The 27,905-nt window shown below is 48.6% G+C and overlaps 3 protein-coding genes across 11 annotated transcripts; 2 read left to right on the top strand and 1 right to left on the bottom strand.

Moving 5' to 3' along the window:
- Positions 1-41: 41 nt before the first annotated feature.
- DET1 (DET1 partner of COP1 E3 ubiquitin ligase) lies at positions 42-22,478 on the top strand. 8 transcript variants are annotated; one of them, XR_015275588.1, is made up of 7 exons: positions 49-476; positions 844-1,952; positions 5,005-5,195; positions 6,817-7,008; positions 10,759-11,548; positions 21,013-21,090; positions 21,178-22,478. XR_015275588.1 is itself a non-coding variant. In XM_023948677.2 (6 exons), exons 2-6 carry the CDS (start codon positions 870-872, stop codon positions 21,320-21,322), a joined length of 1,689 nt encoding a protein of 562 aa, XP_023804445.2. In that variant the 5' UTR covers positions 42-476; positions 844-869; the 3' UTR covers positions 21,323-22,478. The 8 variants fall into 8 exon arrangements, 6 of the variants coding, with proteins under 6 accessions (XP_023804445.2, XP_023804447.1, XP_023804448.1 ...); XR_015275589.1 differs by having other exon boundaries at positions 75-378; XM_023948677.2 differs by lacking the exon at positions 10,759-11,548 and having other exon boundaries at positions 42-476.
- MRPS11 (mitochondrial ribosomal protein S11) lies at positions 21,681-25,430 on the bottom strand. Its single transcript, XM_086848322.1, has 6 exons — positions 25,324-25,430; positions 25,071-25,181; positions 24,745-24,834; positions 23,904-24,033; positions 22,480-22,545; positions 21,681-22,042 (listed from the first exon to the last, which is right to left on the bottom strand). Exons 1-6 carry the CDS (start codon positions 25,368-25,370, stop codon positions 21,935-21,937), a joined length of 552 nt encoding a protein of 183 aa, XP_086704448.1. The 5' UTR covers positions 25,371-25,430; the 3' UTR covers positions 21,681-21,934.
- MRPL46 (mitochondrial ribosomal protein L46) lies at positions 25,419-27,905 on the top strand. Of its 2 annotated transcripts, none has more exons than XM_086848320.1 (4): positions 25,419-25,630; positions 25,997-26,189; positions 26,683-26,856; positions 27,459-27,905. In XM_086848320.1, exons 1-4 carry the CDS (start codon positions 25,436-25,438, stop codon positions 27,707-27,709), a joined length of 813 nt encoding a protein of 270 aa, XP_086704446.1. In that variant the 5' UTR covers positions 25,419-25,435; the 3' UTR covers positions 27,710-27,905. The 2 variants fall into 2 exon arrangements, with proteins under 2 accessions (XP_086704446.1, XP_023789647.1); XM_023933879.2 differs by lacking the exon at positions 25,419-25,630 and adding an exon at positions 25,635-25,745.

Below are 27,905 nucleotides of genomic sequence, written 5' to 3'. Positions count from 1 at the left end.
CCAGGGGGCGCGCCACGCCGTTGTGGGCGGTCTGGCCCGGCAGGCCCCGTCTCGCTGCTCCGGCGGCCGGAAGCGGAAGTGCGGTACCGCCCTCGAGCCGCTGTGCGGTGGCGGAAAGATGGCGGCGGCCATGGCAGGAACGGGACCCGGCGCGGCCTCAGCGATCAGCGCGGCCGCGACCCCTCCCCGGTCCTAAAGCGGCGTGGAGACCACTGCGGCCCCCGGTGCCCCGTGTCCCTTCACCCCTCGGGCCAGCGGGAGAGTATCTGGGCTCCCCGATACCTTTGGCGGGCGGGCCCTCAGCTGCCCCCGGGCTTCCCTGGAGCTCAGTCCCTCCTTAGCCCGGGGGAGCGGAGCTCTTCGTTTCCCTCTCGGCAGGTGGGCCCGGATACATCGCAGGCGATCCCTCCTGTGCTCCCTCGCCCCCAGCTCTCTCCGTTATTTCCAGGCTGTACCCTGTGCCTGCAGCTTGTCAGGTCTGCATTTATCCCTGGCTTCCTGCACTCCCTTCCCCGTGTATGGAGGCTCCCTTTATTCCTTTGGTGTCCACCTGTGCCTGCCCCCTTTCCTTGCTCCCTGCTTACCCTCCTGGGGCCCCGCTGTCTCTGTTCAGCAGGCAAGACTGCCCTGAAGACATCTCTGGACTGCCCTTGTTTTCCTGGTGCATCCCACTGAGTCCTTCCTCCCAGTCTCTCCACCTGCTCCCCGTGTCCTCCCTTGTTATTTTCCCTCCTTCTTCTGTCCCCTTTAGCCAGCACCCTGGAGTGCTGTGTGTCCATGTGAGCAGGTTCCCTGCACCCTGAATTCCACCCCGGTCCCAGGGCATGTGTGCTCTCCCCGCAGGATGAAGATGAAGTAGAGCTCTGACCATGGACCATGAGGCCCCCACCATCAGGCCCCGGCGCATCCAGAACCAGAACGTCATCCACCGCCTGGAGCGCCGCCGCATCAGCTCGGGCAAGGCCGGCACCCACTGGCACCAAGTCCGAGTCTTCCACCAGAACGTCTTCCCCAACTTCACCGTGGTCAACGTGGAGAAGCCGCCCTGCTTCCTGCGCAAGTTCTCCCCCGACGGCCGCTACTTCATCGCCTTCTCCTCCGACCAGACCTCGCTGGAGATCTACGAGTACCAGGGCTGCCAGGCGGCCGAGGACCTCCTGCAGGGCTACGAGGGGGAGATCCTGGCCAACGGCAACGACCAGAGGTCCGTCAACATCCGGGGGCGGCTCTTTGAGCGCTTCTTCGTGCTGCTGCACATCACCAACGTGGCCTCCAACGGGGAGCACCTGAACCGGGAGTGCAGCCTGTTCACGGACGACTGCCGCTACGTGATCGTGGGCTCGGCCGCGTACCTGCCCGAGGAGCCGCACCCGCCCTTCTTCGAGGTGTACCGCAACAGCGAGTCCGTGACCCCCAACCCCCGCTCCCCGCTGGAGGACTACTCCCTGCACATCATAGACCTCCACACGGGCAGGCTGTGCGACACGCGGACCTTCAAGTGTGACAAAGTCATCCTGTCTCACAACCAGGGGCTGTACCTGTACAAGAACATCCTGGCCATTCTCTCCGTGCAGCAGCAGACCATTCACGTCTTTCAGGTGACGCCCGAGGGGACATTCATCGACGTGCGGACCATCGGCCGCTTCTGCTACGAGGACGATCTCCTGACGCTGTCTGCCGTGTACCCCGAGGTGCAGCGGGACACTCAGACGGGAATGGCCAACCCTTACAAAGAGCCCTTCATAAACTCCCTGAAGCACAGGCTGCTGGTGTACCTGTGGAGGAGGGCCGAGCAGGATGGAAGTGCTATAGCAAAAAGAAGGTTCTTCCAGTACTTCGACCAGCTGAGGCAGCTCCGCATGTGGAAGATGCAGCTCTTGGATGAGAACCATCTGTTTATTAAATACACAAGTGAGGACGTGGTCACGCTGCGGGTGACAGATCCTTCCCAGGTATAGAATCATGGAATGCTTTGGGTTGGAAGGGGCCTTAAATATCACCTAATTCCAACTGGCCTGCTAGGGGTCCACTAGAGCAGGTGGCTCAGATACTGCCTCCCTCTTGAGGCTGCTCATTGCTTTGGGACCGGTGCTCAAGCATTGCGGTGCTGTGAGCTGTTCCTTAAGGAGCCTGTAAAAGTTGTTTAGGATCCGCAGTACCTGAGTCTTGTGTGAACATTTGATGCCTCTGATATTGAATAACTATTGTATCTTTTGTTTTAATTTCATTTCTTCCTTCCTTCTCACCTGCACAATGAGAAAGATCTGATGCAAGTCCCTTTCTCCAGGGATTGTTCCCCATGCTCACAGATGCTGTTCAGTCCTCTTTCCCTCCCCAAATCCCCAGCTGAATTTATTTTCAGCTGATACTTTATATAGTCCATTTAAGTTGTAGAGGTAGTCTCTCTCTTTTCTCATGTATCTTCAAGCATGTTTTTCAAATATAATCGTCTTCATTTTCCCTGGTACAATTACCATTTCTGTTCTGCCTACATACTTAGTCTTTCAAGCTTCAGTAAGAGGTAGTATTTATGATCTCTCCAAATTGGAGTAGCAGCTTTTAGATCAGACTAATGGGCCAATTGCTTCTCTTTTCAATTTAGTACTAAAGAAGTGGAATTAGAGCAAATGTAGTCAGTGCTGGGTCCCTCCAGATGTTTCACAACCCTGCATGTTGATCATCTCTTTTTACTGCTCTTAGAGTGGTTGGTCACGTTTTGAGCCCTGTGAAACTAAGAGATTTTCTTTTAGTTAATTTTTATTCTTTTAATCAGCTTGGTTTTATTCTGTTGAAACTATTTAGCAAGAATTGGTACTAAATCTCCAATGCAGCATGTAGGTCTGATTGTTCCCCAGAGGTTTGTTTTCTCTCATGCACTTCTCTTCCCCACATATTTGCCAGATCCAGGACTTAGGCCCTCAAAGAAATAGACAGTATTCTTCTCTTGTTGCCTTTGTCCAGTTCTTCCTGGGAGATGTCTCTGTTTTGTCTTGTTTTACTTTCCTCTTCTGTGGCATTTGTTTGGGGGAGTTGCTTTGGGAAAAATAGGTAAGGCTTTATCTAATCCATTTTCCCCATTGGTGTAAAGCTGAATGTCTGTCTCAGAAATATAAAGGCTCTGTGAAAGTGGCCTGCAGGGTTCTGCTCATTGCTGGTGTCTGGAATGAGCTCCTGACCCTGATGTAAACGTTTGTGGCAGGCTCAGCTCTGCTCTCTGCTGTGGTTAGTAAGGCTTTTGTGCCTGGTTTGCTGCAGGGAGCTCTCGACTCTCTTCACTCCAGGGTTACTTTAAGATGCAGTTTGTGGTTTGTTTGCACTGTGCCTCAGGCACTGGGTTTTGTGCTGGAGGAAAAGCACCTGATTTCTCAGTTCTTCCAGAAGATAATTCCAGATGTCTCCACAGACCTGTCTGAAGGTAGGCGTTGTGTCAGGACTTCCTGAATAAAACTTGGCTCTCAAAATAACTACAGGTCCCATTTCTCTTCAGTCTGTCAGATAAGGAACATGAGGTTTCATCCAATTTCAGGCTCCTCTCTCCCCTCTGACTTCTCTACCAATAAGGTTGAGGAGTTGCTGTTCATGGCTGTGGATTGTGTCTTTTGTCTGGGTCTGCAGCGTATCCTTTGAGATCTTTAAGAGTATGGTCTGCATAGGTAGCTTAGGGTTTGTTGCTGTTGTAGGCTTGTGCTGATGGGCTTGACAGCATTGCTGTGTGATTTTTGTGGCACTCAGCTGCTGCCTTCCATGATGTGATGATGTTTTGGTGGTGTTACAGGTGCTGCAAAAGCAGCAAGGGTTTCCCTGTTCAGGGACATCCTGTAGATGTGTCTCAGTGTTAACCTGGCAAAGGAATTTTTTTTATTTAAAGTTGGAGGATACTCCCTGCAATCTTCAGTGATTTAAATAGTTTTTCCTTCTGCTGTCTTCTCTTATTTTCTCTCTGCTCCAACCCTTTATTTCAGAAGGGCTTCCCTTTCCTCAGGCAATAGTCTAGTGAGTAACCTCATCTAGAGTGCTTCCTTTGGACATGTGGGGGCTGGATTGTATTATCACAGTTTATTTTGGGGCTGTAAAACAAACAAACCTTGTGATATTTGCAGGTGGGTGAGGTGGGCAGAGTGCCTGCCATCATCCCTGAGAATTGTTTGGGAGCAGGAGTTGGAGCATTTAGGAATTGCCTCTATTGGCAGAAGATTTAATCAGATACATGCATATACCACAGGAATTAGTTCCCTTTAAAGTGGTGACAGGTTTTTACTTTGGGGTGCAAGCACTCCTGTCTCTAATGAAAGCTACTTTTAATGACCAAGAATTAAATATGCCCTTCCCAATGGAATGGGAATGTCATCTCCCTTTGATGTAGCTGTGCTGACACAATGGCATCTTTTTTCCCAATTTCTTGCTCATTTGTGCCGGGATTCATTGCCACTGCCAATCCACAGCATGATACAAGGACCATCTTGCACAAGAATGTCAGCATTAAGAAAAAGTCATTAATATATTTCAGATTTTCATTTCTGTGTTGGCAGGGTACCTGGAGGGCACAGCTTTTTGTGGGCAATGATGTAGTGCACAGTACACTAAAAAGCCTCGTCTCTGTGTGATGCAGATATTAAAGAGGGGAAGAAAATAATATATCTGTGCAGAGGTAAAAATAGTTTAAGGTCAGCTAGCACTGGATCTGAAGTCATTTTGTCAGCAGGAATGAAAATTAAATTTGGCACTTGAGTGAGTGTTTTGGATTTAGTGGAGGACAAAGAAGAGAAAGCAGTACAGTTGCATCTACAGTTCGGGTTGAAAAATTGGAAGCCCATTAAGTTTTCTTAAATAATCGCTGCTGAGAGGTGGATAATTTGGTATGTGTTGAGGCATTTCAATAGAAGAGATTAGAGTGAGGATGTAGGATTCTCCTGTGCTGTGGAGGAACTTGGAGTGATGTGGGGAGAAGGAAGGGACAGCTTCCCCAGCTGTGCTCTCCCAGGTAACCTCTGCCTCTCTCCCCAGCCCTCGTTCTTCGTCGTGTACAACATGGTGACCACGGAGGTCATTGCTGTGTTTGAGAACACATCTGATGAGCTGCTGGAGCTGTTTGAGAACTTCTGTGACCTCTTCAGGAATGCCACCCTGCACAGTGAGGCTGTCCAGTTCCCCTGCTCAGCTTCCAGCAACAACTTTGCGAGGCAGATCCAGCGCCGGTGAGCCATTTGGAGCATGCTTTATTCCATATAGACACACGCTCACCCCCGTCCGCTGAAGGCCAGTATCAAATACCAACCCTGAGAAAACTCCTTTGGTCCCCTTTGGCAGGTGATGCAACGGTCAGGACTATATATGGTTCATCTTGCAGCCTGATGCATCTGATTTTAAATGCTGCAGCATTTACCTTGTTAGATGAAGGAACAAAGCAGTTGCAAACTGCTGCTTAGAAGAAAGGAAAGGAATTTTGAGGGAAAGATGTTTCCGACTCTCCTTGAGCAGAAACTCTGTTGGAGGTTATTAAAGAGTATTGCCCAGTAGCTTTTATGATTTGTCAAGATGCTGGCATGATCCAGTTGGGTGTACTTTGCCAAGTGATATTCTCTGAATTTAGTGTGTACCAAACTGTGTTCTGTAGTATTTCCTCACCATCACTCACCAGCTCGTGGTTCTCATCACTGTACTAGGAGAAAGCAAACTCATCTGCTTAGATCTGTTGTGAAAGCTGAGCAAAACACCAAAATAACCTGGGTTTCTAGAATATGCTTTAACAGTCAGATGTGGTTTTAATGAGGCAGAGTGTGTTATTTCTCTAGGAAAATTTTATTGTGACTCAGGGTGTTTTGTTCTTCCAGTGAGTTGTTTCTCATCATCCAAAGTACTTGGCATCCACTTATGGGCATCAAGCTTCTGTTGACTTTAGGCTGATGTCACATAAGTGTGACGAAGTTGTCTATGTCTGTAACTTTCTAGAGCATCCTGTCAGGAAATCCATAATGCTTAATGGGAGAGAGAATGAGAGAACTCACTGAAGACTCATGGAGAACAACTCCTGCCTTTTGTTAAAGTAGAAAGGAGAGTCTTTTCATCCCCTTGCTACAAGGGCCTGTAACAAGAGTGTTGTAACTTCCACAGCAAAGTACCATAGATCATAGTCCACAGTGAGCTGGCTTCTGGCTGAGTGTTTACCCTCCTTACTGTATGACGTCCCTGCAGCTGATCTAACTGTTCTTCCACATGTAAAGTTTCAAATTTTACTTGGAAAGAGAAATCCAGCCTGTGTTAATCTCTCCACCAGGAAGAACTTTAAGCTCACTGTAGTTTCTGGAGTGCTTTATGCTTTTCATCAAGGTTCTTCTTCATCTAAGGTTTCTCTCTTTATGCATTTAACACAATGGCTGGAGAGAGGAGGATTGTCAAGTCAACATTAAGGACTCAACTGTTACTGTGAAAGCCCCCTGGCTTTTGCTCATGCTGTTTCCAGGCTTCATGGTAAAACTTGGATTGACTGATAAACTGCTAATCCATCTCTCCCTGTTTCTGATCCTGTTCATTTCCTGTACTGCAGAGCAGTGGGGTCCAGACCTTATGGGTAGGCACATTCTTCTCTTTCTGTCGCTCTGGACATTCTGAGCGAGACAGTAATGATGAGGGAGGACGTAAAGGTCAGCAGAACTGGTTGATGCTTGAATCACTGTGATACATCTTTGGAAATGAGTTGTTTTAGTTCTTACACTGAAGCTGTTTTCTTTCCCTGTCAGTTTTCCTGATTAGTTTATTTAAGATGTGCTGTTCACCTGTGGCCTCTGTGAACAAAAGGTGTCTCTTGGTTTGCTGCAGGTTCAAAGACACAATTGTGAACGCCAAGTACGGAGGGCACACGGAGGCCGTGCGGCGGCTGCTGGGGCAGCTCCCCATCAGCGCCCAGTCCTACAGCGGCAGCCCCTACCTCGACCTGTCCCTTTTCAGCTACGATGACAAGTGGGTGTCAGTCATGGAGCGGCCCAAGACCTGTGGTGATCACCCCATAAGGTATGGGACGGGACAGTGGGCTGTATGTGAGGAGAGAGGGCAAGGAGTCACTGTAAATCGCCTCTGCCATGTGGCATCAAGTGTGCAGGATAGGGAGTAGATGGAAGTCTTTCTCTTAGGAAATCCTTTCACCAGGAGATTTATTTCAGCAGTCCCACAAAACTTGGCCTCTCTCCTTTACAGTAATGTGGATGTGTGGGAGGGCTCTTCATGTTTTCTTGCTGAGCTGCTCTGCTCTGGGGAAGGTTTGGGTGGTGAAGTCTCAGCCTTTTCCATATGAATGGTCTTGTTTCTCCTCCTCTTCTTGCAGTGCTGCCGTTGTGTTTGGGTTGCAGAGTGATACAGCTCTGATGTCTGCTTTCCTGTGCTGGAAGGATCCTCTCTGAGCATGTGGGTTTAGTTGGCAAGAATTGTCTGGTTTGTCTTGTGAATAAAATAGTATCTGGGCTAGGTGTTACTCAGAAAGCTTGTGGTATTGACTGAGCTGTTTTCAGACTTTCCTTGTTTACTGTTCTCACTCTGGGAGCTGTACTCCTTTTCATATTCCCTTCTCTCTGTAATCTGTAAGAAATTTCTGTCTGTAGGAATTTTAGCCAGGTGTCAGGGCCATTCTGTGCCTCTGCTGTCTGAGTCTCCAGTGCTGGCAAAGGGAGTAAATCTGAGCTTGAGATTGAGGAGGTTTGCAACGCCTCTTGATGAAACATCAGGACTGTTTATTTGTTTTTGTTGGCTGCAGCCATGGCTGCAAGAGGTAGTGGTTAAAAATCCAACATCTCCAGCTTGAAAGACTCAAAGAGCCTGAGTTACCCAGGCAGAATAGTCTTTCTGCTCGTAGTACTGCAGAAGCAAACCTATGCTCCGCAAACAAAGAGAGCCTTCAGTGCCTGAGTGCTTTGTTTAGTGACTGCACACATGTTGGGGGCTCAGGCAGCCTAGGGAGATCATTCTGGATCGCTTCCCAACTTTATTTTCATCAATGCATTCTCAAAAAGTGGTTTCATATCTCCCCTGGCCCCGACTCAGGTGGCGGGGAACTTCTGATTATTCCTGCGCTCTCAATTCCCAAATTATGTATATTTAATTGATTCTTCTGCCTGTATGATTTGGTTTGATCTCCAGCTTCCATGTTATCTGCAAAGAAAGCCTGCCCTTTTCCCCCTTGTCATGCTTGACGTTGGGAAAACTTGCAGGGTGGCAGTTGTCTGCCAGCGCCAACCTGCGCCCGGCTCCCGCGGACAAAAGGCAGCAGAACCGCAGTCATTTGCTGCGGTGGAGTCTTTGTAGTAAACAAAGCCAAGTGCCACCTTCCCTCCCTCCCCTGAGCGAACCAGCGTTTAGGAGCCAGAGCTTTTAAAGCTCAAAGCTGTGCAGAGTCAATTAGGACTTGAATAGAGCCTAGGAGCAGTGGGGCTCCTGGTTTTTGGAAAGTAAGCAGAAGATGAGGCGCTAACCTTAACCATTCAGTAGCTGAAACAGTGCTGCTGTGGTTCTCACATGCAAAACAAAGGGATTAATAAAATAATGCCAGCTGCCTGTTGGGGTTAGAGGGCTTGGAAATGAGGGAGTATGGAATCTGTAAGTCCTGTAATTGTCTGGAATGGAAAACCCTTCAGTAGTTAAGGGTGTTATAATCTGTGTGCAGTTTCCTGGCACGATGTGTGAGCTAGGAAGGCTTCCAGACCTTTTCCACATCAATGTCATATTTCTGTGCTCTCTGTTCTTTTAACCCTTAGTGTTTTTCTGCATCCCAGAAGGTTCAATTCTGCCTACTTAAGAGACCAGTGGTTGTTTGCTGTCAGGTGGGAAGGACTTTAGGTTCCCCATCACCACCACATTCCAGTCTCTTTTCAGGAGTCTTGAAGATACGTTCAGTGGGTGAAATGATGGCACTTGAGGGAAGAGGCTCTAACACAGCTCTACCTATAGCAGGGGGTCTCTAAAATCCGTCTATATGGCTAATAAGGAGCCATTTAACCAAGGAATTAGTCTGCAGATAAATCTTTGATTTTCCTACGGTTTGAAAAGGCTGGTCTTGCTGTTTCTGTTGACATACAATTTTATATTGCAGTGCCTAATTTATCCCCAGAATGAGAGCCCATGGAAATGGCCTCTGATTGCAGAGCACTTTTAAAAATACCTTTAAAAATACCAAACTGAGCACATCTTTAAGATTACAGGGAGCTTCATCTTGAGTAGTAAATTGTTGTGAATTGGGGGAGAGAGGAACAGATGGGAGACTGTGCTTTATTTAAAGAATGACCCTCTGCATACTCAGCCTTTGTGTAGGAGGGAAAGGGCTTTTTGAAAAGCCAAATACCAAGATTGTGACTCTCTTGCTGGGTTCTTGTGTGCAATTTTCAGGCAGGGCTGGCTAGCACTTTGATTCAGAGGAAGGGAGAGGAGAGTGGCCCTCCAGGAAGAACATGAGGTTCTCAATAGGCTGTGTTGTTAAAATGTGGAGTATGTCTGCTCCTGAAACAGCATCGCTGGTATCTGTCATCATTCATTCTTCCTGGCTGAGAGCTGAGTGCATCGTATTGCTGGCAGGGGGGAGATGTGCTCCGACATTAAAAGCATTCTTGGAGTTAAAATCAGAGGAAAATGCAAAATACCCACATGCACTAAGTGTTGGTAGAAAAGAAAACAGCTGGGAGGCATAATGGCAATTCTGTGCCCAAAGCTGGAAGAACTCTAATGAAAATGGTCTAACCAACAGAGACAACTTCAGGGTGAAGACTTGAGTTAGAGCCCAGCTACTTGGTGAAGGTACCCCATCCAGAAACCTCTACCACTGCATCTCAGAAGCCTTCTCCAAGGTCTCAGGGAGGGTGGGATCCTTGCAGAGAGTCCTGTGTTGTGACAGCGGCAGAGGACAGTGCTGTTACTTGGGCTTATGTCAACTGCACTGAGTGTGCAGGGGAGGCTCAAGAAGCAAAGAGCTTCCTGGGACTTGCCTGTCTCTTCAGTGCTGTTTGTCTCGTCCCCCTGAAAATGTTCCCTCTGTGCTGGAGCTGTATTCCAGAGCTCACCTGTTTGGAGATGCACATGAGCTTGACCCACAGGCGGATGTGTCAAACAGAAGGTCATAAGGTTTTCCTTGACCTCTGTCCTTGCTGTGGTTATTGAATCCAATTTATCAGGATTCAATAACCTCCTGCACAGCCTATTTCATTAATGCTTTCTTGGTGGCAATCTAAAAGGAATTGAACTGTACAGTACAACGTGGCAACCTTGAGCAGGATTTGGATCGACTTCCTTGACTGAGCAGGGAGGTAGCAGGTGCAAGGACAGCAGTGTAAAGCCTCTCCTGGCAGTACCAGGGGGAGGAAAGGGTGGCCTGACCCTCTCAGTGAAGGCCATTGCTAAGGGAGAGGAGCTCAGTTCTGTACAGTATATCTGCCTTAGGGATCAAGGGGAGCAGCTTGCATTAAGAGAGGATGGAGGGCCAGCACAGGTGGGGTCTGAACGAAACTGAGTCCCTCTTGTGAAGTCAGCCCTGTCCATCAATGTGACAAGCAGAGTTCTTTCATTGCTAATGATAAAATAAAGTGGTGCTTTTCTAGACAGTGGAAAACAACTGCCCTGAGAGGGACTTTCCTGCAAAGCCAAGAGCCAGACACCCAGCTAAGGACCTTCTGCCGCTCAGGGAGCACCAGAGCTCAAACGAGGCACTCATCTCTGTGTGCAGCGAGCCCAGATGGCAAAGTCAATAGTCAGGAACAGCCATAATTGACTTTCTCTTCCTTTCAGATTTTACGCTCGTGATTCTGGCCTGCTGAAGTTTGAGATCCAGGCGGGACTCCTGGGGCGCCCCATCAATCACACAGTGCGGCGCCTGGTCGCCTTCACCTTCCACCCCTTCGAGCCCTTCGCCATCTCGGTGCAGCGCACGAACGCCGAGTACGTGGTGAACTTCCACATGAGGCACAGCTGCACCTAGAGGCACCTGGGGCTGTCTCCTTGGCTCTGGGCCTCTGCCACAGCTGCACCAAAGCCAGACACTCGCGTCTTCTGGGAAACCAAACCATTGCTCATGGAAAGAAACCTCACCTGGGAGCTCCTACCAGTGGCATCTTCCTCAGCTGAGGAAGGCTGATCCACCCCAGTTACGGGGGGTGGATGATTCTCCTGAGCCTGTTTGTACTGCAGAGATCCCCCTGCATTAAGTGCTGCTGTCCTTCCCTGTTCCTGTTGATGAACACAGCGTAGCTGAGGTTCCTGTCCTGGTTTCCCAGAGGCATGGCTGTTTTCTGTCCTGCTGTGGGTCTTAAGAGGGCACAGATGGAGCTTTGCATCACACTTGTGGAGTGCTCCCTTCTGCGCTGGTGCTCTCCTACCTTGTTGGACAAATGACCTGTCACAGAGGGAAGGGATGGGAGCCAAGGGGAGGGCTTGGACACAGCTACTCCTGTTTGTATCTTCAGAATTGCTAGGGAAATGAGATCCTGATCTCATCCACACAATCTACTCACGTCATTTTAATATGCAAGAGGTCAGGAAAGAAAAGGTGTGAGAAATCACTACAGTTGAGAGACATGAGGTATGTTCCTGACTCTTACGCAAGTCACTTAATCTTTGTGCCTTAGTATTGTAAAAGCTCCTAAGTGAGAGTTGGTGTTACTCCAGCAGACCAGAGCAGCTGGTTGTGTCTGTAGCACACGAGGAGGTGGGTGCAGGAGGGAGATGGATGTCTGGGAAGGGTGTGGGGAGCAACAGCAGCTCCTTGGTCATGTAAGAAGGACTTTTCTGTAGCATGGGGGTTGATCCTCATGGCTATCTGCAGGTTCTGCTGCTGAGAAGAGGGAGACCCAGCTGCTGGCACTCTCCTGTATGTTGGAGTACCAGTGTGGAAAATTAGTAGGATTTGCCCAGGAAGAAGGGTGAGGACCTGAATTCATGTTCACTGCTGTGGGTGGGCAGTTTGGAGATGAACTTGTTGACTTAGGTTGCTTACCTCTGTCTGTTTGACACTTTGTTCTCTGTGAGAACCCAGATGCCGTTTCCAGGCTTCAGAGCACAGCTGGCCAGTGTGTCAGTGTTGGCTGGAACATGACAGTGTTTGTGCTGCTGATAATTTAAGCTCCTGGGTGTAATTACCTGCCACTGTGGGCTGGTGAGGATGCTGGCCTGCCCTTCTCTCTTAAAAATGGAGTTTTTGATTGTAGGCCAGCATTTAGGGGTTTTTACACGAGGGCTGGTTTATGACTGCTGCCAGGCAGCACAACCATCCCAGCATCACAATGTGCTCCATCAAAAGCTGGAGCCTGTTCTTGTCCCATTCCTTTAGGAGGCACAGTGGGGGCAATAGAAAATTGGTGCTAATACACAGGAGACCCTCTCCATTAAAGGACCCTGTGGGTGTCTTGACTAGACCAAAATGAGCTGTGGGCGATGTTGTGGCCACGTGCCTGTGAAGAGGAGTGCTGGAGTCATGCATTCATTTTGCTGGTGATGCACTGGAGAAGAACTCTGTGGGTGGTGGTGCCTGCTCATGGTATGAGCAGTGGACCTCAAAATTAAGGGTGTCCTGGGGTCCTTGGATCAGCCTTTGCTCTCTGCCTCACCGTACTTCTCTCCTGGACTTTCTAAACCCATTTCTAGGGAAGACATTGCATTTCACTGCTCTTTTCCTGGTGTTTGCACTGTTGGTGCCTCAGGTCTGTCAGGAGTGCCAGCGGGTCAGGAGACTGCTAACAGAGGAGGTGTCAGTGCTTTAACTGCAGGATCCTCTCATCTAATAACACTATTTGTCAAGGTTTTAGGGTTTTATCCTGTGATCTGTTCCTCAAACATTCAATTAAAGCTCCAAGTGGAGAATCATTTGCACACTGCAGATCATGGATTTACCTCCCTCTGCACCTCTCTCACAGCTGTTCACACTTCAGTATGAGACTTTTTTTTTTTCCCCCCCCCAAGCTTCCAGCAGCTCCATACGAGACTGTGTTTACTCCTTGGTGTCACAGCCTCAGGAAGTCAGCACTTACTAAATTACCTTTCAGATCTCCATTGAGACTCTTTTTTCAGTGGTAAAAATATAAACTTCTGCATTTCTGTAGTAGGGGCTTTTGCCAAATTCAGGCTGCTCTGTGTGAAGCAGAGAGTGTGGCATGGATTGTTGGACTTGGGGCTGAGAAAAAGATCTGTTCTTAGCTCTGCTATTAAATTCTGAGGCTGGGGGCAAATATCTTCCTTCTCCAGCTGGTGTTTTCTTCTCCATAAATGAGGCCAAAAACATATTTTCAGCTTTTGTAAAACACTTTGAGATTCATGGATAAAAAGTGCTGGATAAGTGCTAAGTATTTTCTTACTATGTTTGCAGACAAACTGATCATACTGGGTACTAATTGCCTTGGAGTAGCATGGCAGATCCTCTGGTCTTGGCTGCTGCATTTTATATCAACAACAGAGTTAATTTTATTACAGAAATGTATGGAAAGAAAAGTCTCATGCTTGAAATTTTGATGCTTTTATTTAAGAAACAAAAAGTGTGGTGGGGAGGGTGGGAGAAAAGGGGAGATATTTTCTACCTGATATTTTTCCTAGTTAGGGTAAAGATTTGTTAGCAACACAAGATGAAAACAGAATAAACAGAATTTGCTTTAATAGTCTGATTTATTGTCTTTGTCTTCCAAAAATCTGAATGATATAGATGGGAATTTCTTCACTAAGAAGAGATGGCAGGGGTGTGCCTTGGACTGTGCAGATATATCACATGGGAGCTTGCTGCCTCTTCCTGGCACTTGGAGTATAAGTGTGCTTAAGAATGTTCCCACCTGAGGCATTTCTGTAGTTCCTACAGATTTCTCAAGTTATTGTCTACATGAATTAATGCTGCCAGGAGAGGAATTCTTGGTTACATTTTTCCCTTTGTATATTACTAGCCCAACTTGTAGTCAGGGACTCTTTGTTTATTCCATTTACAGCATTTATCTAACCTTTTGGTCATTTTCTGCACAATCGAAGAATGAAAGCTGCTTGTGGCTTAACCCCAGCTGGCAACTCAGCCCCACAGAGCCACTTGCTCACTCCCTCACCAATGGGAGGAATTGGGGAGGGAATCAGGAGAGTAAAAGTGAGAAGACTTGTGGGTTGAGATAAACACTGATTAATGGGTAAAGCAAAACCACATGGAAGCAAAGCAAAGCAAGGAATTAATTCCCACTTCACATGGCAGGTGTTCAGCCATCTCCAGAAAGGAGGGCTCCATCCCTTGTAACTGCCCCAGCCAAAAGCAGCACAGAGCTGAACACACCTTCCTTGGGAGAGCAGCCTGTCCATTGATTTTAGGTTGGGCTGAGGCACTCAGATTTTCCATGTGCTGCTCCCTGCCTCTGTGCAGAACAGTCTGGCTGAGAACTCTACAGCATCCCTGTTTGTGTTAGTCCCTCTAACCATCTGCATCTTCAGCATGAAAGTGATTTTCCTTTGAACCTTTCCTCCATTTCTCAGATGCTTTCCTGTGCAGACCTTGAGCACATCAGAAAGCTCTTGAGCCCGTGGCTTTTCAGAGAGGCACTAAGTGACAAGGAGGTGCTTGAGCTGTAAACTGTGTTTGACTGGCAGCAAAATCCCATCCTTTTGTTACTTTTTGTGCTGCCTTTGCTTTAAGAAAAAAAAGTAGTGGAAGCAAGACAGTTGCATTATTTCTTATATAAAAGACATTAGACAGCAAGGCACAGAAATCCCATTAGAGGCAAACATAGGGAGATGTTTAAGATGTGTCCCTACTAAAGACTGCTATCAATTAACCCTACAGTGCTCATGGCTGGCCTTGATTTAACTGCCTGTGTGTACTGACAGGACCTTCCTTTAGCTCAGGTGTTGCATCTGTTAAGCTCTTCCCTTGGTCACTTTGACACAGCTAGAAGAATCAGATTTCTGATGCTTTAAGAAGTCTGTTTTTCTTCTTTATGATCTGTCTTGCTGTTTTTCTGCCAGCTTTTCCTGCAAGGGTCTCTCAGGGCTGTGGGCAGAGAGGTGGTAAAGGGATAGCAATGAGACATGTGGCCCTCTGACAGCTGTTGTCCTGTGAGCCTTTATCAGATAGGTGCACGCTGCAGAGCAAATGGATGTCCTGTGGACAACAGGACAGGATTTTGTGGGTTTACTTCATCCTTGCTATGTGACTTCCAGAGTCTGTGTCATTGATGTGCCTGAATCTTGTGCTGCCCTGTATTGTTACATGGTTGTAAAAGCTTTTCTGGCCAAATACTTCTCAGGAGGAGGGAATGGTGAACTGGCTTTTTATTTTTTTATTGTTTTCCTTGCTCCAGGGCTGTGGGGGCTGTGGGCTGAGCTGTCCAGTGCAGTTCCACCCTGGTGCTGGCTCAGGCAGCCCCAGCCCCTGCTAGAGCTGTTTGCTGGCCAAGGTCTGATTTGACTTTGTTTCTCTTGGGGAAGAGCTGTACTTACTGTGTAAGGAAATGAGTTCTCAGAAAAATACTGATGTGGAAAAAACACTGAATGGCACCTTTTTTTTTTTTTCTTTAATGATGTTTTGACATAAAAATACTGCAGTTTTAAACTAGCAATCTGGAAACTGGTAATTCATGGCCGACTGCTGTGATCCTACATGTGAGGAGAACTGGAAAGAGACACGTTGCCCTTGTTTCTAGCCATGCAGGGCTGTGCTGCAGCATCTGGGTAACATGTGGGTCCTCACTTGATTAATGGGTTGAGAGCAGTTATGGAGGAATGTGGTGGGATGGCTGATAAATGCCCACAGCCCTTGGGTAACACTACCAAGTCCCCAGCATTTGCTGCATCCTGCTCTGTATGAACTAGAGCCTTTGGAGGGGTTTATTTTCTGGAGGGGACAAAACTAGTTTGAGTTCAGTCTTTTTAAAGCCAGGAACATGTTATTTCTACTTTCCATGGTTGTCTTCTTTCCTCTGCCTTTGCAAAATGCCAAACGTAGTCCAGAGCAGCCCTGGCTTTGCCCAGAGGACTCCCTAAGCCCCTGTTTTTGGCAGTGAATTGTTCCCTCTGGAAGCTACTCTTGCACAAGTTCATCCTTCCCTCTGCCAGTGTCCTTCCTCTTTCCAGGTGTGTTGCAACAGCATCAGGTAGGGAGGCAGAAGTGTATGACAGAAAGTTGGGTGGCTGAGCACTCTGTCACTGTCCCAGTGCCTGACTGGGCAGCGGCTTCTGGTTACCTTGGATGGGGCAGGTGAGGGTGCACTGGCAGCACTGACATCCTGCCCTGGGCCAGAGCCCTGCCAGCCTGGGGTGCTGGAGCTGGGATGTGTGGGACCAGTTGCTTTAGGGGTTTGAGGGGTGGGAACCAGGCAGGTGGCAGGGAAGCCCTGCCAGGGCCATCTGGCTGCTGCTGGACGTGATTTTAGGGTGTTGTTAAGAGCAGGGGGCAGCACTACATGCCTGTGAGTGCTGCTCGCTGCCGCTGAGCTGGTCATTTGATAGCTCCTCGGTGCTCCTCGGAGGCCTAAAATGGAGCAGTGCTGGATTAGATGTACCCAGTGCCCTTGGTGAGCTCTGGGGAGATACGATCCTCGCCCTCCCGCCTCCGACCTGCTGGCGCCCAGTGCCGTCGCCACAGCAACGGGGAGAAACAGCCCATCCGCATGGAAACGGCCTTGCTGTGCCCGCCAGCCCACTCGGGAACGCGGTTCAAGTGGCGAGCTTGGAAAGGTGAGGGGCACCAGCACCTCTGTGGTGAGCAGCAGGGAGCCTTGGCCCGAGCTTGCTGTGGGTTACCACTGGCACTGTCCCATCCCAAAACACTGGCATTGCCCCCCGTGCAGAGCCAGCACGTGCTCCGTTGGCTCTGACTGTGAGGGATAATTTTCATTACTGCTGCCCTATTTTTTGGGGGCTGGTCCTGAAGTCAGGGTAAGGTCCATATTATCTGTGCTGATACCTGCAGCAGCGTAGGTAGGTCACTGGTTCACCTCTGACTGGTTAGTACTTAATGCTTGTAAAATCCCTCTTTGTAAGGAAGAAGGAGCAACTGGCAGCTAAACAGGGTCTCCTGTAACATAGGACAGACAAATGTCATCCCAACAGCGTGATTGTGCAGTGCAGCCTGTCTGGCTTTGGGCAGCAAAGTCCGAGTTAATCTCTCCTCATCCTGCCTCCTACCCCTTAAATCCCCCATTGGCTGCTTCCCCAGAGGGCTCAGGTTTGAAGGTGATGTTGGTACTCATCTGTTGGATCTGATAAGGGCTGGGGAGAGCAGCTCTGCTGTGCAGTTGCTTGTGGCCAAGCAGGGTTTGTTCCAGTTTTACACTGGCCCTTTGGTGACTGTGTCTGTTGGCTGCAGGATCACTTGGACAGGGATCTCTCCAGCCAGCATCACTTCTTCTTTGGATGGATTTTGGTAAATGAGGCTGGTTTGTAACCACATCCAGGGACAGATTGTCCCAGAGCATCTCCCAGCACTGGAGAAATCTGCTTTCTAGCCATCAGCCTTACTAAGAAGTCCACAGGGCTGGCCAGTCTAAAGTACTTTGCATGTCTTGGTCAGTATGACCCTGGCAGCTCAGGAAATTGCTATTTCTGTGGATTTGGCAGGAACAAAATGAGAGGCAGCTCCCAGATCTTGCCAAGGGGCTGTGTGAGAGCCTGGCTGGCAATTAAGAGAGCAAGTTGTGTGCCTGCATCTCTGGTGCATGAAGACATGAATCCTATTTCACCTCACCTTGGGACCTGCAGAAGGGGCAGAGCATAGGAGACTGGTGGGTGAAATACATCATTCTCTTGCCTGGGGCCCCAAGTTTTATTTTTGTGGGTGGCAAGGCTGGCCTGCTGCTGTACAGAGGAGCCCCTTGTGCTCAATCCTTTCTCCCTTCTGCTTACTTTTTTTTAGAAAAACAAGCGGTGAGGTTGCTGCTGGAAACAGCTCTCCCAAGCAATGGCTTTTAGGGCTCTGAGATGTTTGGGTCCAGGTGCACAGCCTCCACTCTCAGTAGATATGGGTATATGAGGAGGGTTATGGACTCTGGAGAAATTAGAGGACTTTGCCAAGTGGCACTAGTGCAGGGGAAGCTTGGAGAACTCAGCAGAGGAAGTGTGAGTGGTTTCAAAAAAACAAAATAGCATCGAGGCTTGGCTCCCCTCTACATCTCCCCAAGAGCACCATGCAGCCCCGCTCCACCATCAGTGTGGGGACTTGGATGCTCTTAGGCTGTTCATTAGTAAAATCTCTGAGCAGTTCCTACTGCCATCAAGTACCCATTAATGCCTCTTCAGGGAGAGGAGAGCATTGGGAAAGCACAAAAACAATCTGAGGGCCCTTCATCTCTTTTTGGTTTGAGAGGTCATGGGCTGAGGTTGGAGGGGAAGAGGGGCCAGGTGGGGATGCCAGGCATGAAAGCAGCACCGTGATTATCGGCCGAAGTCTGAGTGCAAAAACATAACCTGATTTGAACTGTTACTTCTTCAACACTCCTGGGTGTGCTTTAGGGTTATAAACACCTACTCAGTGACCTGCTTTGTGCACATCTCGAGCCAGGTATTCCCACACCAGAGGGAAAGCCAGCAAAACCTGCACAGATGTCTTTAACAGCTGCAGCTGGGCTGCTGTAAGCCACCCCTGCTGCTCCAGTTTATTAGCACTGCAGGGTCTGTCCCCTTCTCCCCCTTCTCCTTGGCTGCTTGTGTGTACAGTCAGCTGTTAAAGGACACTGACATCACTTAACGCTTTAATTGAATCTCACAAAGGAATCCAAATTGGCTGCCTGACTCTTGTCACTGAGATGCTCATGGAAGAAATAGTAAATCACCAATTCAGCAGATAAAGCTGCAGCTCTGGGTAGGCTTGTTGCTAGGGATAGGGAAGTAATTCCTCTTTGCAGAAAAATACACTATTAGGGAGATGGCTGAGGGCTATTTTTCCAGGCCACCAGGTGCCATCCCTTACCAAGGGAAGGGTAACCGAGTTAGTCTAACTCCCCAAGGTAGTGTGGCACTCAGTAAGGGGTAAACAGACCTGAGGCAGCATTTTATCTGTAAGTCAGGAGACTGTTCTGTGTTTTACAGAGGGATTTACAGGGATACAATGGAGAGAGGTCCACGTGACCATTTATTTAGAACAGAAGGCAAAATCCCAGGAAAGGCCAGGATTGAACCAGGATGAAGCTTTGCAGCCAGCAGCAATTTCTGAGATTGTTTCACAGAAAAAGTCATCTTTGAGTGTAGGGAATCAAGTTAGGAGGGAATGGAGAGAAAAATGTCCAAGAGCAATAGGGAAGCCCAGAGGGAGAGGATATGACCCTAATGAGAGTGCTAATGCTGTGGCCATGCTACTGACAAATAAAGTAATTGCTGCTCAGGAGGAATGCAAGCCAGCAGAAAACAGCTTTCCACCCAGACGCCAAGAAAAGCAATTAGAACTCGTAAACACCAGTGGCTGACTAAAACCAGGCCTTTAATTAATAGTTTCATTTAAAGGGTAAGGAAATCGTTAAGCACTATTGGTGTCTCTTAATTCCCTGCAACATGAACCACAATAGTTTCAAGCCTTCTTCCACTGTAGTGTGTGCAGGAAGGAGCACCCGAGCCCTCTCTTTGTGCAGCCGTGCTCCCTCACCTCACTGACTGCCCCGGAGCCCTGGGATGTGCTGCAGGATAAACAGCTCAGACTGTGCACTAAGTTAGGATGTGGTTTTGGGAGCGCTCTATCAGGCCAGGAGAGAAGGTGGATGGAAAATGTGATCTCAGTAAAAAGCTGTAGAAGTGAAGTACTGTGCCGAGGAGCTCGGAGTACAGGGAGCTGGGGGGCTGGAAGATTTGCATCATTCTGTACAGATCCCAGCCACTGAGCCATGGAGAACAGTGTCAGCCTCTTCTGTCCAGCACAGAGGGTGTTACAGGACTGTCAAAGGAAGAAGTAGGGGTAGCTACCAGAAATAGGCAGGGCAGGGAGGGACACAAAACTTCCCACTGTAAACGCAGTGGTGATGCACTGCCAGACTTCCTGAAACCTTCATAAACACCCAGAAAACAAGAGTGTTAAGGAGTGGCCTTTACAGAGGACACAGCCTTGATTTTAAGTCTGGGTAAGATGAAGATTTATTCTTGTTGTTTTCTGACTCGATTCACCCACATACTCTTTCCTGAATTCCAGGACCACAGATCTTTTCACAATCTTACTTTTCAATTTGTTCTACCATCTTCATGTGATGTGGGCACCTCTGCATTGATGCAATGAACAGCCTGTAGTACAGAACAGCAGTGTTCAGTTATGTTTGTTAGACAAACCTGCCAGCACAGCCTGGTGCCCCTCCTTTGTCAGGTTGGTTGCTGTGCTGGGCAGACACCAGCCCAGCCTCGCTGTAAGCTCATCACCCAGCCCTTCCCCAGCCAGCTGCCTGCATACTCAAAGTTCATCCTGGCAGTTTATGGCTGACCTGCTTGCTATCTTCTTCTTAAGAAGAGTTATTAAGTCCCTAGTGCAGCCATATTTCTGGAGTGAGGGGGGAACTCTTCTAGTGTGTCAAACTTCTATGGAAGAGCCTCTCTTCCTCACTGTCAAATCTGTGACAGCTCAAGGAACTTCCTTTAAGATCACCTACCCTCCCTTCAAATTCAGAAAAGTAGTTTTGTCTGAATCTTGTTTTCTCCTGTCAAATGTAACTCAACAGGCTTTTCTAAGCAGAGTGATTTCTTTCAAAACCTGCCGTATGCCATTCAGCCCCATGAAGGAGGTTCACTGCCTTGTTGCTATGGTACCCTTTCTCTAACGAGGAAGAAAATAGTTAACTATGCAATTTAAGAAACTACAGAGGAATGACAGAATGAGAAATAATAGAAAGGAAGATTCTGCATTTGCAATAGAACTGCTGGCTGCTCTAAAATACACCATGTTTACAGGTGAAATACTTGCCCAGAGCACGTTGTATAGGGCCAGGGCTTCTCTGGCAGCAGGGATTCCAATGAGATGCCCTTTGCTAGGCACTGTGCCTCTGCCATCCAGGAAATCAATCCTGTAGTCAGTTACTGCTGTTACCTTCCCTGTTTAATGCTCCTGACATATTTCCTTGGCAGGAATTCTGGATGGAGCTGGGACAGCGATAATACATCACAGACCCACAACAAGCTCCTGCTGCTTGTGGATACACAGAGGTACAGTTCAAGATTTAAGTGCTTTGTATCTCCTTGGCAGCATTTCATTATTCCTTGGGCCTACTAACCCCTGCCTGCTTTCCCCAGGACCCTGGAAAATCCAGTTCGTGGTGCACAAGGCAGGGCAAAAGAGACTGCAAGCATCAAACCTGGCACGATCCCAACAGCCCCTTTAGAAAGAGCGGTGCTTTCCTTTGCCAAGAGCAGTGGCAGGTCAGTACAGCTTGGGTGAAACAAAGCACTGCAACAGATCTTTGCCAGGAATGGATCCAGGCTGGTGCTCTGTCAACAGGGAGAGCTGCCTCTCAGAGAGCACACGGAGCTCTGTGAGCCAGGGGGAAGGAAAGAGTTACCCCATGCCTTGTTTCCCAATGTGAACAGTGAGACAAAGAGGGAAGGAAAATGACCTGACCCGGTGCAGTTGTTTACTACAAATGACTACAAGGAGATCGAGATCTCAGGCTCTCCTTCTGTCTGACAAGGGCACTAATGGCATGGAGGGCTAGACAAGAGCCACATATGGTGGTAAGAGGAAGAGAGCAGTCGCAAGGCAATAATAAGCCAAAATACTTCTGCAAACACAGCAGGAGTGGCTGTCAAAAGACCAACATTTTAATCAACAAACTTTGTAGACAAGAGGCTTCCCACTAAGGGAATACACGGATTCCTGCTTTCACCAGCAGTTTCTACCTCCTGCATTTTTAAGGCTCAGCATGGTCTCTCCAAGCTTCCCTTAACAAGTATTTCCAGGGAGAGCGGCCTTCCAGTATCTGTCACAGAAGCAACACTCAACTCAGTCCCTGATGAACTGATGTTGAAAGCTGTGTGTCCCTTGCACTGCCCCTCACACTCTCCTGGCTTTCCGTGGGCGGCAGCCGTTGTGGGGGACCGGGCTGTTGTCGGTGATGGAGATGACCTCCAAACCTCCCATCGTCAGCCCCTTGATGGCAGCCTGCAACGAGACAGCAGGTGACAGTTATCAACACACAGAACAGCAGAGAAGGGAAAAAGCTCAGGGCAAAACAGTTTTGTCCTCCATCTAAAAACCAACTTCCAATGTTCCAATGCTTTTCATTTTGTAATTCTTAAAAATAAGCAATTCATATCAGAAAACCAAGTTTAAACTTAACTGTTCTAGTCTTTTCTTGAACATTCACACTGATTTTCCTGCTTTAACCATAAGAAGTGCCAAATACAGCTTTTATTCTAGCTACAAAATGGTATTACTCTAAAATTCTAACGACTCTAAAAATTCTTTACTGAGCACTTGGGTGAGGAATCCTTTTTATCAGCTTCAGAAAAACCAAGTTAAGTGAGACCAGCCTGGGTTTAGAAAACATCCATGATGGCTGAGAAAATAAAGTATGGAAAAGAAACTCCAACACCTACTTTGCGTCCTGGTCCCAGTCCTTTCACCATGACTCTCACGTGTAATACACCCTTCCCACGTGCTTTCTGTGAAAAGAACAACTGGTTAGTGTTCTCTCTGACATAAACTCTGGTTCCCCTGGGGTCTTTCATTTTCATAATAGTATTTAAGTAAAAATAGAGACTAAGTAGTAACGGATATAGAAGACATATATGGGAATTATTGCAGACACTAAGAGCAAAGGAGGCTGGGGCATGGCCATGGCAGTTCCAGAGAACTTCTGTGCTAGACTGTCAGCTCTGCACACAGGGAATGCTCTCAAATCAAACTATCTGTGACCTAAAGCCAGAGCAGAAAAGGACATATCCATGGATACATGACTGAAGTGGCAAGGGACTAACAAGGACTAACTCTAAGCTGTTTTCTCTTCTCTAATGTGGTGACTTCTCCCCTGTGAGCAGTGGATTCTTTCTGGAGGGTAAATGAGAAGAGCAGGCAAGCTTTAGATTTGCTGTGCAGGAGTCCGCACCTCCAGTGCAAAAATTCTAGGGGCTTGCAAATTGGAAATGAAGAACTGCTGTACAGCACAGCCCTGCTGCCACCACGTGGAGGGAACTCCTCTGGCTCTCTTTCTCATTGTGTTCTGGTGCAATTAACGTACTAACTACTTCAGCAGTGACAGAATAAATCTGTCCACGCACAGCTACACAGCTATTATCAGGCTCCAACTAGCACAGATTAATAGTGAAGATGTTCTTATATCCCTCTGAGGCAACCACAATAAGCTGTTGGCCAGCAGTGGTACCAAACTCCTCTGGCATTAAAGGCTGGAGTGAGTTCCACCTAATTTAGGATAAGGATTTTCAGTTTAACCTTGCCTCATTCTGCTGTAATGAGGACTGTGACACAGCCAGCCTCATCTCTTCCACCTGGACGCCCACATGGCTTTTTCTAGAGTTACAATAAACCATATACAGCTGGAAACTACAGGTGCAAGAACGTCACTTTCTCTGACTGGAACTGCTGGCTGGAGCTCAGTTCTGTGGCAGAGTGTAGGTATGAAATATCCAGACAGTAACTACAGCTACTTCTCAGTCCCCTTTGGTGCAAAAGTTGAACTGCTGCTGATTCAGGGGCTCCATTCCCCAAATGACTGAGAAATGTTCATTACTTAGGAAAACAGGAGACTATGCAGACCAGCATTAGGAAAGGACGGGCTCCGAGTTACAATCACACATTTCCAATCACAACTTGCACAGCTCAGCTCACACTCGGGGCATTTCTAACAGTTCTTTCAAACACACTTTGTGTGCAAATGAAACTTGCTGCTCCAGCACCAAAGAACAGCTCTGGAGGGCTGCCTGCGAGCCAGGCCTGTGCCCAGGTATGGGGGCAGGCAGTCAGTGCTCCGCTCTGGAGGTGGGAATCACGGCTGGGGACTCACCACTGCTGCTGCCATGGCTGCAGTCTGTGCTGCGATGGCAGTGCCCTTCTTGGCGTTCTGGAAGCCTTCTGTGCCGCAGGATGTGCGGGAAAATGGCTGGTTGTCAAAGCTGACCACCTGGATGTGGGTGCTGCAGAAGGACAGGGGAAAAGGGAAGAAGAAGCAAACTGGAACAGATCTTTATTCTCCAGTTTCTCACTCACCTTATAGGCATAGCTGACTGCAGGGCTTCTGTCTCCCTTACAAAGTATCTCACTTAAACCCACTGCAAAGACCACCCAGCAGGGACTTTCTGGTCATCTTACAGACCCAGGCAGAACCTTTCTGGAGAGGGTGTGCTTTATTTAAGTACACCTCAGACCCCACTCGGCCCTTTCACAACTACCTCTCACTGCATTTTATACCTTCTATTAAAAAAAAAAATTGCACAAAACACTTCTAGAACTTGGAAGAGCCTTAAGCGTACCGTATCACAGGAGGAATCATTGATGAAGCATGACTGTTTCTCATGAAGAACAGGATAATTCTTTCAACACATGTACAGAAACAGTGCTAGAGCAGTGGGCTATAAGTAACCTGCTGTTAAAACTATCAGCATCTGATTATTCATATCAGAATGTAATCAAAATGCATAAAAACAATCTCATTGCTTTTAAGACACTCCAAGGACAGTTATGCTCCCTGAACAGAGGTTTAAATCAGTATAATTTTCACAGCCATGAACACCACTCCCCTGGCTGCCTTTCTTTGAGCCTTTAGATCAAAATGATGACAGACCAAACCCCGGGTTCTAAGCTTTCATTTCACACGAGAGCAGGAATGGAGCAGCTCATTTGCTTACTTGTTGTAAGTGGCTTTGATGTGAGCTATCGGGACCTCTTCATAAACCTTGCCATCCCATCTCATGGAGTTCCTCTGCAGGATTGAAGAGCTGAGGAGCAAAACAAGAGTTATCAGGCCTCGCTCTTTAAATATTACGAAGTTTCATTTCAAATCGGGAAACAAAGAAAGAAGGGATCAAGCCTCCGAAAAACACAAGCTGAGTTTCTGATTGAGTGAAGTGGCTCCCTCCCCTCCCTCGGCTGAAAACCCACCGAAGGCGATAAAACCTCGCAGCAAGCGGCAGATGGCAGCGCCCTCCCGGCGCGGCCTGGCCTCGGCTCTCACCTCTGCTCGGTCGCGCTCTGCTCCTCCGTCTCCTTGGCAGCCGCCCCCGCCACGTCCCGCAGCCTCGGGGGGCCGGTGCGGAGCCCGCGGCACAGGGCGGCGGCGCGGCCCCTGAGGGAGACAGCGCGGGGGGTGAGGGGGTCGGGTCTAGCGACAGAGGCCCCAGCGGCCACCCCGCAGCGAGGGGAGCCCTCCCCGCCGTCCCCTCGCTGTCCCCCCGCTCCCCACAGCCCATCCCGCCCTCTCCGCTCACCCCCAGCCCAGCACGCGTTGCCCGGCGACCGCCAGGGCCGCGTTCATGGCGGCGGCTCCGACCCGCGGCGGGGAGCGGCGGGCGCGGAGCACGACGGGAGCGAGGAGGGGACATGGCGGGGCATTGTGGGGCGCGGGCCATGGCGGCGCGCCTGGGGCCGCGGGCGGCGGGCAGCGCTCGGGGGGTTTGTAGCGCAGCCGCGCGGCGCCCCTGGAAGCTTTTTGGGGCCATGTGCTTGTTGAGGCTCCCCCGAATCACGCAGCCTCTGGAAAAGGAGGAGGAAGAGATGGTGGCGCTCATGGAGCAGGTAGAGGGGGGTGTGTGTGTGTGTCTGCCTGCCTGGGGGTGTTGATGGGGAAATGGCGCCCTCAGGCATGAGGGGAGAAGGACATCAGGGGCTGGTGGCCTTGTGCACACCGTGGGTGGGTGATGCTGCTCCCCGAACGCTCTGCATGCGATCTGCGCCTCATCTCGTGGGTGTTGGTGGTGTTCCCATGGAGTTCCTCCGTGGTGTTGGTGTGCCTCTGACACGCTCCTGCTGCAAGCAGGGAAGCCCTGCTCAGCCTCGGGAAATTCCCATTGCCTTACGTCTGCTGAGTTGGAAATGATTTAATTGTGCTTGCCAATACCTATAGTGCTTGTGGCTTAAGAATTCTTTATGTTGCTATTCTAGATAGAGCTGGAGAAGAGCTGCTATTCAGATCATGAAATCCGTAAGCTGGAGGAGGAGGAGCAGCTCAAGAGGAAGAGGGAAAGCTTGTATGATGAGGATGAAGCACATGGCAAAACTGTCATCATGGCTCAAGACCTGGAGGAGAAGTGGGAACAAAAGTTTCTGCAATTCAAAGCTGCCCCGCGGGTAACAGGTACAGCCTGGATCTCATGGTGGGTGAGAACTCTCAGATTGTTCGCCAGAGTGCAAGTCAGTAGAAGGAAAGCATTTTGGGGTCTGTTTTTTATTTGTTTTAAAGAGAGTCTTGACTCTGTGGCAGCACATATGCAGTTAACTGCCTGATAGGGAAATCCATGTTCCCATGCTGCAAAATGATGAAAATATATGTGGTTTCCAGACAAGAGAAGTATTTGGTTTCCAAGCTCTGCTTAGTGCTCTTGTTGATTTTTGTGAAGGTGGAGATCCAGGCTGCTTAGTATAGAGTCCTTCTGGAAAGGAAAACAGCAGCTGACTCCTTCAATGACTTCCAGAGTGACTGAGAGCATTCCTGTCTAGATTTTTGTCTTATTCTATGTATCCACATTTGTGTATTGTTGCTGTGTGTGAGGCATAGAGGGTTGATAATCAAGGGGGTCAGAGCATACTGCCAGGAGACTTTGTTTCCAGCATGTGTTGGTTTTTGGCAGATGCTGATAAAAGCAACGATCGAACGTCATTGAACAGGAAGCTGGACAGCAACCTGATGCTTCTGGTGAAACAGAAAATTGGTAACCAGGAGCTGTGGCTCCTGCCTCAAGTGGAGTGGCAGCCTGGAGAGACGCTGCGGAGCACAGCTGAGCGAGCCATGGCTACGTTTTTGGGTGTGTAGCTTGACTCTCCCTCTTGTTTGTCCCAGTGGTTTTCTTCCAGTGCCCTGTCTAAGGGATATTTGCCATCTGCTGTAGTGAAATCTTCTCCCATCTGCTGGGAAAAGGCATGTCATGGCAAAGGGCTGGCACACTGTCAGCTGGGATCTCTGCCTGCCATCAGCAGCAGTGCCATGTCTGGCCATCATGGCTTGATTTTGGGGTATCACAATACACCCCTGAATGTCTGGGATTCTTTTGGGCTTGTCTTTCCCTCTTGTTGCCCTGTAGTATCTTTTGTGGCAGATGGGTGATGATGGCAAGCATGTGTTCTTGCTTTTCACTCAAGACTGGCAAAGCTGGATTACCCTCTCCTTCCCTTCCTTCCTTTCCCACTCTGAGAGGACTCCCTGGTCTCCAAATGAACTGTTTTTTCATGAGAAAAAAACCACAGTTTTTTCACAGTAGTCAGTATTTCTGCCAAAGAGGGAACAGTCAGTCTGAACCACTTACAAGGAATGGTTTATGCTGTGTTTTTGTTATTCAGGGAAGCAGTTATTGTTGCTCTGTGTTCTTATGCCTTGCTGTCTTTCTCTTGCATTGCTGTCTTCTTGCAGGAGATCACATTCAAGCCAAAGTGCTGGGGAATGCACCATACGGGATTTACAAGTATAAATTCCCCAGGGCCATCAGAACTGAGAATAACGTGGGAGCCAAAGTCTTCTTCTTCAAAGCCTTCCTCCAAAGCAGTGATTTGTCCCAGGCAGAGCTGAAGGCAGATTACCTGTGGGTCACAAAGAAAGAGCTGGGAGAATACCTGAAGACGGAATACCTGAAAAAAGTCAATCGATTCCTTCTGGACTTGTAAGCAGTGGTCTGTGTTCCAGCAGATGGAGAAGATATGGGACGTGGCTCCAGGGAGGAGCACAGCTGCTGCTTTGCATGGTCTGTGTGTATGAGATGTTCACTTGGGCTCTGGAGGATAATTTGCCTTTGCCTTATTTCCCAGTTCTCTTCACTGGCCCTGTACTGAATAAATATTAAAATCTATACTCGGAAATGAA

Source organism: Cyanistes caeruleus, chromosome 13 (assembly GCF_971803275.1).
Source record: "Cyanistes caeruleus chromosome 13, bCyaCae1.hap1.1, whole genome shotgun sequence".
NCBI lineage: Eukaryota > Metazoa > Chordata > Aves > Passeriformes > Paridae > Cyanistes > Cyanistes caeruleus.
Note: the sequence above shows the minus strand (reverse complement) of the source record. Positions and strands in the feature narration are given on the sequence as shown.